General features: G+C 38.9%; 1 protein-coding gene across 1 annotated transcript; it reads right to left on the bottom strand.

Moving 5' to 3' along the window:
• Positions 1-446: 446 nt before the first annotated feature.
• On the bottom strand, positions 447-1370 carry LOC137400639 (uncharacterized). The gene has a single exon (XM_068086970.1). The coding sequence runs from the start codon at positions 1368-1370 to the stop codon at positions 447-449; it is 924 nt and encodes a 307-aa protein (XP_067943071.1).
• Positions 1371-11789: the final 10419 nt, after the last annotated feature.

The raw sequence follows: 11789 nt of genomic DNA, 5'->3' as shown, positions 1-11789 counted from the left end.
AGCTGACTCAGCTACTGTAAGGCTGGTAGAGTCATTAGCATTCAGTGTGAGCACACACTGTGACATATTCTTCTTTTAGTTGTTATTACAATTCAAACTGCTCTCAAATATCACCAGTCAGACACTTACAGAAAATCACCATATCTGCATAACAGTTTAAAATAATAGAAGTTGATTGCAAAAAACACAATTCTACAAAAGCTGATTGATGGTAGAAATTGACTATTAGTCCAAAACCACACAAAAACAAAACATGAATGACTTTTTAAATATAAATTCACAAAAATCTGGTGAATGTAGCTTATAATAATTTGTCCTAATCAAGAGAAGCATAAACAAGTGGGTGGTTTGGACACTCTTCCCGACCTAGTGACAGCTGAGGAAAACCTTGAACTCATTTGATTAGGATTGATTGCACCTGTCGATGCAGGAGTGGCAGTGCCGCTCTAGTCAACAAGATTGGGAACAACAGCCAGCCTACCTTGCTGAGCAGACTGGACCGGAATCAAAGCTTTATCAGAATTAGTACTTTCAACGAGTCTCTGTTGTTTATCAATGTTATCATTAATCAAAGTTTTATTATAGGCATGAGAAGATCGGTTAGGTCTCAGAGCCTTAATGTTGCGCCTGAAAACTTTGCCATCCGCTAATCTGATGTAGTAACTTTGAGGCGTTTCCGCGTGTTCAACAATAACACCTTTTGCCCACTTTCTATGGCTTAGTTTACACCAAACCTTCATTTCTACACAATACCCAGTGGGAAGGGTAGCTGTGTTGTTCTGAAATAAAGCTTGTGATTGTTTTTTAACAAAGCGCTTGTGTATATCTCCTAGATGTAGTCCTTGGGGCTTCAGTTGGTGAGGTAGGCAATGTAATTGTCCTCTTAAATTTCGATCCTGTAGCAAAACTGCTGGGGATGGGAGTTGGTCACCCAATGGAGTTGATCGTAATGAAGCTAAAACATCACACAACGTCTGACAAAATATCAACGCCTTTCTGAGGCTGTTTTTGATGGTTTGATTCATGCGTTTGGCCAACCCATTGGAGCGTGAATGATAGGGAGAGGAAGTTATGGGTTTCACGTCAATATCCTCAAGGAAGCATTTAAATTCATAAGACGTGAAATATGAGACATTGTCTCTGACCAAGGTTTCAGGTCGACCAAAGTCGATGAACTGCCTTTTTATTAATTCTATGACTTCTAAAGACCGAGGAGTTTTTAATTGATAGCAGGCGGGCCACTTTGAGTATCGATCTACTGTTACCAAATAATCGTTGCCATCCAGGGGAAAAATATCCATACAAACCGACTGCATAGGGTATTCTGGGATAGCATATGGTTCAAGGGTATAATGACTGTTCAATCTCATGTGTTCTTGACCAACAGAACACAATTCCACCAAATCGCTAATCTGACCTAAATAGCCTGGACAATAAACTGCACCTTTGTCTCTCTCAGTACATTTACAACTCCCGTGTGTTCAGCATGTATTTGGCCCAACACCGTTTTCCTCATTGCTATAGGAATAACAATCTAGGTCTGGCACAGTAGCAGGTCATTATGAATTGTGAGATCAGATTTTACATTCTAGTAAGGTTTCAGTGGCTCAAGGCAAGCATGTTTAGTCATTGGCCAACCGTGCTCTATGTATGACGCTAGTATCTGCATTGTCATATCTAGTTTGGTTGCCTGACTCAACTTTTCCTTGAACAAAAGTTGGATGATAATACCTGTAGTTGTTGAATCAATCTGATCATGATCTAGTGCTTCAAGTTTAATATCCTCAGCACCGTAGCTAGAGAGAAATGCGCATGACAATGTATCAGCCATAACTAGGTTTCTACCTGGTTGATGAATTAAATTGTAATCGTATCCTTGATTACATAGTCTCATACACATCAATCTAAGGCTATACTCATTTAAAACCATTTTCACAATTGCAATTAATGGAAGATGATCAGTTTCTACCATAGCATGCTGGCTGTATATGTACTGATGAAACCGCCTCAGACCATATTGAACCGCGAGGTACTCCTTCTCAGTTTGTGCATATTTTCTCTGAGTTTCCGTAAGGGAGCAACTGGCATATTCTATTGGTTGGCCTGCATGCATTATTACTGCCCCATGCCAAACTGACTGGCATCAAGTGATAGAGTAACTGGCAACTTCGGATCAAACATTTTTAGCGCTGGGCTAAATGATACAAGGAATTTTATTTTCGCAAACGCCTCAGCTGCTTCGCTCCGGGACCATTCTACACCCTTTTTAGTTAGCTTGCGCAGTGGGGTGGTAACTTCCGACAGATCTAGACAGAACTTAGCTAGATATGTGACCATTCCTAAAAGCCTACTGATGTCCTCTTTACACTCTAGTTTTGGCATTTTTGTAATTGCTTCCACCTTACAGACATCGGCCCTGATAGTACCATTGCCTATAATGTGACCTAGGTATTTCAACTCAGATTGCCTAAAATTGCCTTTCGACTCTTTCAATTTCAAATTACAATTCCTGCATCTTTGCAATACCAACTCTAAGATTTCATTGTGTTCGGCCTCGGTTCCTGCATGAATCAACAAATCATCTACGTAGCATTCCACTCCTTCAATGTCTTCAAATAATTCTGATACGGTTTGACCGAATATCTCAGGACTAGAGGATATCCCATTAGGCAATCTAAGAATTCGATATCTACCAAATGGAGTGGCAAATATCATCAAAAACTTGCTATACTCATCTAATTCAATCTGCAAAAATCTTGAGGTTGCATCTAACATAGTTAATACTCGAGACTTTGAAAGTTTAGCAAATATTTCACTAGCTGTTGGTAATGCAAAATGTTCATGTTTTAGATTTTTGTTTAACTGCGTAGGGTATAGACAAATCCTGAATGACCCGTCAGGTTTTAGTATGTTTACTATAGGGTGCACCCAGTCAGTTGCCTGTATGACTTTAGCTATTTTGCCTTGACTTTCCATATTTTGTAACATGAACTTTAGTTTATCTCTTAGTCTAAATGGGTCCCTCCTAGCACTTTGTATAACAGGCTGAGCATTCTCTTTTAGCTGCAAAGCATGTTTTAATGGCATCCTGCAAAGACCATTAAACACAACAGTAAATCGTTTAGCTACCCTATCTGTCGCGGAATAAGCCCTATCAATCAACCCAAGCTCAATGCAACTGGGAAGCATTGGCAACTTTATTGGCAACAAGCCCCAATAAAGTTGCCATGTTTGTATCAGTCTTTATGACTATAAACTCCACTGTATGATACTTATTACTAACATCTACCAGTAACATAACCTTGCCTAATACATCAAGTGCATGTCCACTAAAAGACACTAATGATCTAGCGTGTTTGACAATTGTCACCTGACTATTTATGCTGTCTAATACAGTCTGTGAATTCACATTACATGATGCTCCCGTATCCACTTTAAATCGTAATGGCTAACCATTGCACTTAGCGTTGATTGACCATTCTCTTACGTCATCGATGGCGAATGCGATGTCTCCGGTATTAAGTTTGTCAGGTTCCGATACCTCATTGGCAGTGTTGCTACTGTCATCTCATGTAGACGAGCATGCAGTGGAAAAGTGATTTTTACGAGAAAATTTTCTGCACATGTTTCCGCAAGCCTGGCACCTCCCTCGTTGATGTTCCATAGCGCAGTATTTACAGTTCTTTATTGTTTGTAATAGTTCAGTTCTATATTGTCTATCTGATAGTGGGTTTGGGCTTTCGCTCTGTGACAAGGATACTTTCTGTTGTGGAAGTACGACACTCCGTATGGCATTAACACCATCTTTTGGGCGGTTCATTTCTCTGAGGTAGTGCACTGTGGCCTCTTTACATTGGCATACTGAAATAACCTCCTGTAATGTAGGATTGCCTGGCAAGTTGAATATATCCTCACGAATCGACTTAGACGATACACCTGCTACGATTCTGTCCAATAGCACTTTGTATTTCTCATCAGCAGGGAATTTGCAAGTTGTGATGAGATTTCTCAGCTCTGTCACAAAGCTTTCAAAGGGCTCACCATGCTTCTAAACTCTGCTGTGAAATTTGAATCACTCAGAGACTGTCTTTACTTGAGGGTTGAAGTGTTTAGTGAATGCTTTTTTTACTTCTACAATATCTTTTCAGCCGCTATGTTCAGTGTCCAAAATAATTTTTGGCCTTGTGCGCCACAAAGTGTCAGAAAAGTCGCAACTTGTATCTCTCCATCAATTTTAGTTTTTTTTCTGTCGCTATCATGTAAAAATCTTATTGCTCGAGCCAAGCTTTCCAACTACAACTAGTCTCGCTGGGGTTGTCTGTAGAATTTACAAAACTTGCCGGCAGTTTCAACCCTCCCTCTGCTATGTTTCCTTTTCCTTCTCCCCAAAAATCCTATCCTGACACCATATCGTATAACCAGTATTTGTCGGTTTAATAATGTTATATTCAATGTCAACAGTATGCATAGGATGTATGTAAGTGACTGACAAACATAGCTAGCGCAAACACAGCTAGCATAGGTAATCTTATAATAATAGGATAAGCTGACTCAGCTACTGTAGGGCTGATAGAGTCATTAGCATTTAGTGTGAGCACACACTGTGACAACACCAAATTCATGAGACGTTCTGATTGTGTCACAGACCATATCATGATGTGTGCAAAGCTTGTGTTCAATGAGCAACCCCAAAAAAAGCAAATGATAGCCAATGTTCAAATCAAATGTGAACAAATTGAGAAACTGATTGTTGTCAATATTCTCAAAAAAGATGGATGATAATAAAAAAATACACTTGCGGTGAAAAAAATCAATATAAAAAAGAGATGAGCGACGTTGATGTGATGTTAAAGCGATGTGATGCTGCTTAGCTTTTTCTTATGCTCTTGTTGAATCAACGGCTTTTCTGACAGCTTTTCTATTCACTATTTTTTTGATGAAATAGAATCAGTTGCTATTCTGCGATCCAAATTGACCACATATCGAAACTTAAACTTTTAGCTGTAGTAACTCGAGATAGCCTACTCAGTTTAGGGGGCCACCACCATGTCCTGTACTACCTGCACTTTGCTGAGCAGCAGCCACTCGTGTCTGTCTGTACAGGTCAGGGGTGACCGTCTACGTGTTGTTGAAACTCCATAGCATACTGGTGTGCAACCAAAAAGGGCATCCCTAGGATAGCATCTTCACTAATCTTCCCTCACTACTCAGCCTTTACATCATGAAGCCAGATAAGCAATCGCACGACTCCGTCAAATGATATTTGGGTCACACCAGCCATGAGACCAAGACTGTCACTTGCCTTGAATTAGTACTTCGGTTTGAGGGAGCTTGTCAAACATGGTAAATTCATGGTCAAACATGGTCGTGGTACATCCAATGTTGATCCGGATCTGGCTGGGTTACCCATCTAGCTTCCCGGGGAGCAAGTATCTCACAGAGTTAGGCTGGTTCACAGCTTGCGCTCTGATCAGTTCTATATCAAATTGCCTTGCAAGGCAAGATTCATGAAATTTCTTGAATTTGCCTAGGCAGCATTCTGAAATGTCTTCCAAGTTCAAATGAACTGGGGCATAAGGCAAGTCATCCCTGCCGCTTTTCAAGTATGCTTCTAACTATGCACCTGTAGGCTCCTTCTAGCTAGCTCTCGAGCTCCCTCCTGCAACACAGCTTGGTGTGGCTTGATTTGGTTTAGAGCATGTTTCCATGTTTGTGCTGTTCTCTAAGCAACTGGGCTCTAGCTCCTTTAGGTCTTGTAGCAATTCCGAAGAACTACAGCCGTGGTTTTTTGTTACTGCCATCCTAGCTAGTGTAGCAGGGGTAAAACTCCTTCTTCTCATTTCATTGCTCTTTGGGCTCTTCGACCATTTTTGACCAGCAGATTAAAGTGCCTTATGCAGAGGTGGAATTCGGTTGAGGCTCTAGTGCGACCAGTAGTTGGCACTACTGTTGCGACCGTTTGCCGTTTCCCCGGCTCTGTAGTCTCCAACTAGGGCAGTCGTTATGAACATGTTCCTGTCCTACGCACCTCCAGCATTGCAGGCCTGTCTTTTTTGTACTGTACATGCTGAGGCTGCTTCATCAGCTACTGCATGAGTAGTGCCTGACGAAGCCATTGACTGGCGTTTTTCAGGCTTAACTTGGAAAAACCCTGTTCCTGCCTGAACTGCATCTATCACCGTAAGAGTCGGCACCATCAACAGATTGCACCATTTTCCTGAGTGATCCATGATGCAGCAAAACAGCCCTTTGGCCATGTCTGGCCTATAGTACACAGGCAATTCTCCAAAGAACACTAAAACGCTTTATTTGGCAGGCGTGCTCCTGAAAAGAAGTGGTCATGGCTTTTTTCGGGGTGATCAGTTTACATCGAACCTGCATAGGAGAAAAGCCGAACTGAGTTCGCAGTGCATCGAGGATGGCCTCTACTCTGTTGGCTTGTGTACAGTTCTTTGCCAGCTCTCACGGAGCTTCGTGGAGGTGGTGTAGGCTGGCAGCTTTTGTTCAGCCATTTGCGTTGCCATCTCCTGCGTTGCTGAACAAAATTAACGCAATTTCATCTGCAATTGGCTGATGAAATACTCTTTGTCTCCCAATTCAGAGTACCGAGGTGATTTAAACTGGTGAGCCAAGGCCCGGGGCACCATTATTATATTTTTTAGTACCTCGGCAAGAGAGTCAGTACTTCAATTCATGCTCTGAGTGTGTCTGGTAGTGATTCTGTGCCATTTCCCATTAGAGTACCTTGCAGATTCTTGAGGAAAATCTGCCCTTTGGGCAGCTACGGCTCTCCAGGATCATCAGTTGGTATCGCCTCAGAGCACTTCTTACTATCATTTATATCGCCTCTGTTCCAACAGCTCTCTGCTTAAAACTACTAGGATAGCTTCGGTGAAAGCATCTGGAGGCCTGCCACTTTTTGTGAATTTAATAGCCCTGCTCCCAACGGTGTAAAAGAAACTGTGGCCTTTCCTTTACTGCTTCACAAGAATCAAAACCACTGAGTGCAAGGCAATAAGAAATATATATTTGACAATATATATATATATATAATAAATCTTTCATTACTGCGCTACATTCGCTATTCTGATCAAATTCGTTTAAATGGATTTTTGAAAAAATTGATATACTTCTAGTATTTAAGCAATATCTCAAGAATGATTGCAGAAATTGTTTTACTGCAAAATATATCTTTTTTAGATCAAAATTTTTTACAAGGTAATTAAAAAGTTGTTTAGTGAATCTCACTTGCAAAGTTTCCTTTGCATTGATCGAATGCGGTAAATTTTTTATTGCCATGACATTAACGATCTAGTGTTCCCATTTTGAAAAACAATTAAAAATGGAATTACTATGCCAGAATTTTTTTGATTGGTTGTACCTTATTGACAACTGGGCTGTTATGTTAGAGACAAATATTGATTGGTCTAGCTAATGTTTAGGTTTGGAACTGAAAAGAAAAGTGAAACTCTATTTAATAAGCCAATTCATCGGCTTAATGTCTGTACTTTTATTACCGCAATAGCCGATACATGGCTTACGATAGCGAAAGAGATAAGCATACAAACTAATCAATGCATGCGCATACACTAAACAGCATGCAAGAAACTGCCAGGAATCACTGTTTTCCTTAGCTCATTTGGTCTTTATTTACTCTTTCGTCTTTGGCTGGCTCAGTCCATCGGTATATTGGTAGCGTGTCAGTTTTGGCGGCTGACCAGAAGTCTCACCGGCAGCTGTGTTATCTGCTAAACTGGGGTTTGACTCTGTCGTAATGTCAGCCTTGAGGTTAGCTAGGCTCCGGCCCTGGCCTCGGCAATCTTCCGCCACATATTGTAAAAAGTTTTTGAAGCTCCAGACGGATATGGTCAAAGTTTATTTTCTATCTGGACAACAAATCTTTTAGGTCTCCTTTTCCTATCTCATTCTTGCACATTCGGAACATAATTTTGACATTGAACTGATATTCATGACAGGTTTTGGTGAATACTGAATTACTGGATTGTAGGAAAATGCAAGATGACTCCAGTTATCAATGGGCTTATTCCTTTTTTTCTGAATTATTTCATGTTTTCTGCAAGCATTTACTGTTAATTTCAGGTCATTCTAACCATTCATCATAATTTAATATTGTCTGGTGACTTAAACCTTTAAATTTCCTTTAGCCTTACTGGCTTTTGAGGTTTATTGTCAGTTGGTGTATTTACTTTATGCTTATAACGTTATTCATTTTCTCTTTGTACAATATCGTAAATTGAACCAAGCCACCTGTTAAACCATTTGGTAACCATCATTGTGAAAAACGATTCAGGATCTGTAGGTTTTTTCTCTACAATTTTATTAGTTATGCAGTCAATTTAAAGAGATAGTTCTACTTTCTAATAGCTTATTTGTTTGAAAAGAAAACTAAAACAATTCATCAATTAACCGGCCAACACTTGGCAGACAACAAAAAACTAATATTGGAGATTTGCGCCATTGAGTTCTAGAATGAAATGTGTAAGTTGGGTCTAATTTCTGTTTTCCATCTGTTACAAATACTAAAATCAAAAAATTGTAGAAATTTGAACTTTAATATCACTGCCATACATCTTTAAATGATATAAAAACGTCTGCTGTTTACTTGAAAACTATTAAAGCCCTCAATTTCTGAATTAAAAACAGCATTATCATCGTCATAGGCTACATAGTATCAAACTGATTAAACATTCTTTGCTTCCAGAGTGACAGCAGAAAAAGACGATCTGAAAAGGCAAATGTGTAAATTACAACGTAACGTTGAGGCTCTGCAACAACAGAAACGTCAGCAAAAACTAAATCAGGTAAATAAACCTAAAGAGGTAAAAGAAACTGCCAGAAAAGCAAAGCAAGCACAAGAAGCACATGCCAAGTTGAGGAAGGAAAAAGCTGCTCAGGAAAAAGCTGAAAAAGCAGGAGACGCAGGAGAATCAAATAAATATTTTTGTTGTCCTATAATAAAAATTATTACATCCATAATAAACGCTTGAATACAAAATAGAAAACAAAGAGAAACATTTCAAGCGAATAAAGTTTTCCAAGCTTTTTAGATGTAGGTATTGGTTACCTTATATGATTTTCTAATTAAGCTTTTACATAATATATTATTTCGTATTTTACTTTGTTAGACAGGAGCAAAAATGATTGATCAAATAAAGTATTGTAAACCATATCACGTATCATCTCATTTTAGTAGATGGAAAGACGGTTAGAGTCAGGAATTGAAACATTGATGACGGATAAGTTGAAAGAAGAGTAAACAGCAGAATCAGCAAAACAACAACTGCTACAAAATAGCGCAGTGAACACTGCAATACATTGAGAAGCAATTAGACATGAGAATTGTCAAACCACAGTTGATAAGATGGTAATATCTGGGACATGAGTAGATTTGGAAGTTGTGTGGCAATTATAATGAAGAACTTATAAATTAAAAACTGCGTAAAAATCAGAATCATGATTATTATTGATCATCACTACATCATATAAAAAGTATTAGCTGGCTACAGAAATTACCAATAGATATTGGTAATTTCTATTGGTCTCTTGTAATCCAACTACTTAGAAGCTAGTTTTGGTGGTAGCAAAGCAAATGACTTCACAGAGTTTCAGGCACAATCAGAGGTATATTACCAATTTTCCAGCAGCCAGACAGATTCAAAACCTGCCGAAGTATTGTAGCAGTCAGCATACACCAGATCAGCAACCAACCATCAGCAAGAGGAATATTTACAATACTCTTTTAGTATATTACAGATATTGGCATATAGCTTAAAAAACCATTTCATTATAGACAATGTCGTGTTGTACAGCAGCCAAAAATCAGACAAAATTATTCTTGAATTCAGATATTGCATTTTACGAGAAAAGATAGCCAAAATGGCTGTGAAAATAATGGCATGGAATAAATTGGTTTTTGCTTTGTGTAAGTTGAATAACTAAAAGCGTGTTAGAATGAGGATTACAGGAAAAATAATTTCGCAATATTACTATTATTAGCTTTTGAGTTATGGCCAGTTTTGCAGATTTTGTTGCTAGACTTGAATAATTTTACATGTTTGTCTTGGGATCCCAATATTAGTGAGAAATTTCAGCTGACCACAATGCTTTTATAATAAATATTACACTAGGAATGATGCAAGAACCACTAGCAAAGCTCAACCAACAAACAAAATTTGGTATAGACTCAAGGACAAATAGAAAAAAGGGACAAAATCAATGGGCAAACCGTCGAGGCAACCAGTGAAGCAAGTACAGAAAAAAGGCCGCAAGAAGAGAGGTGCCAAACAGGGGAAGTTAGCAGAAACCCACGATAACCAAAGATCTTGCAGCAAGCAGCTTAGGGAGGATTGACTCATCTGGAAGGAAATACACAGCATACGCAATTCCCTCTAAAAGGTGGCATTTCAGGAAGCCATGAAGCTCTGAGAGCAACAAAGTTTAATCAGACCCTGCTAATAAAAAGAGCTATCCTGACACGCTTAGTAGACATGTACCCATTGAACCTAAAAAAGCCATAACAAATAGGACTAAGTATACATTAAGTGTACACTAAGTGCTATGTTTGCTTAGGCTTGTGAGTATTTCTAGAATAATTGATACTTAAACCTTTTGAAAATAAATAAAGCTCCAAGATTCTCGGAACATAGCCTCTGGCCTGTTATTGTTTATATGACATAATTACTTTCAAATGGCTCAAAGCCTGACACTACTTGTTTTGAAAATTGATACTTATGCTCATCATTATGGAAACATTACAATACTGCCATAATACAATTTAAAAGAAAATTACAGACACAAGTGCACAATTCCATTGATTAATTTGTTAGTTCAATTTTACTTTATAGCAGTAACAGTTTGATTTTTATGATGCAGAAGTGCCACTTTGTCTACAGTCAAAATCTGTTTTAAGAAAAATTGAACTTGCGGTCTAAAAGCTAACCATTACACACAGAACTATAGAACTATTTTTGCATTTTTACTCAAAAAAATCAAAACATTGCATTTTAAATTGTCATTATTTTATCAACAAAGACTCGAAACAACAAAAAGTAATGATATATTGTATATTTGCAAGTAAACTGCCAAATTCCTTTTACTGGTCTTGCAAGGCAATAAAAGATATAGATTTGATAATAGATATGAGCAAACAAACAATTCAAAGTGTGCATTTACAGTGAACAGCATGCAAAAAACTGTTAAGAATCTCTGCTCATTATCGTTTCAAGTGCCCTTTTTATATCTTTTTATTCTCATTTGAGTCCACCCATTGGCTTGGCTTTCCTGGGTAGTGGATGGACCTCCAGCTAATCTAACAGGAGCAAATCTCGACCAAGGATCAGCAATTGACCGTCTCCCTGTTGTCGAATGATGTGTGTCTTAATGCGCTTTCATCAGTTGAGAGAGCAACCTATTTCACTCCTCCTGGTCTCGTGTCGGCAGCAGTGCTTAGAGTAAGTCACCCATTGTTGGTTGTTCGCTCCATCCATATTATTGGCTTGAGGTTGGTAAGAGTGGTGTGCATTTTTTCCATGTGCCAAAGCTGGCACACCTCCGTTATTAGCTGACTCTCAAACCTTTGCCCCCTGGTCAGTGTGGATCTTTTCCAGCAGGTACATATAGCAGAATATTCGCTTGCTCAAAGCATCAGCCACCTTTAGAGTCGTGACTTCCAGGAGGGCCTATGCAGCGTGCCCTTTGATAAAGTGGTATGCCAAGACTCAGATCCACTTGTTTCCTCTCAAAGTTGTTGGCATCTGTCCCACCAGAAC

The sequence above is a fragment of the Watersipora subatra genome, chromosome 7, assembly GCF_963576615.1.
Source record: "Watersipora subatra chromosome 7, tzWatSuba1.1, whole genome shotgun sequence".
Classification (NCBI taxonomy): Eukaryota; Metazoa; Bryozoa; class Gymnolaemata; order Cheilostomatida; family Watersiporidae; genus Watersipora; species Watersipora subatra.
This window is presented reverse-complemented; position numbering and strand designations above follow the sequence as displayed.

Coding starts and splice junctions, on each gene's coding strand:
- LOC137400639 (XM_068086970.1), bottom strand. CDS start 1,370: ATGAGATTGAACAGTCATTATACCCTTGAACCATATGCTATCCCAGAA.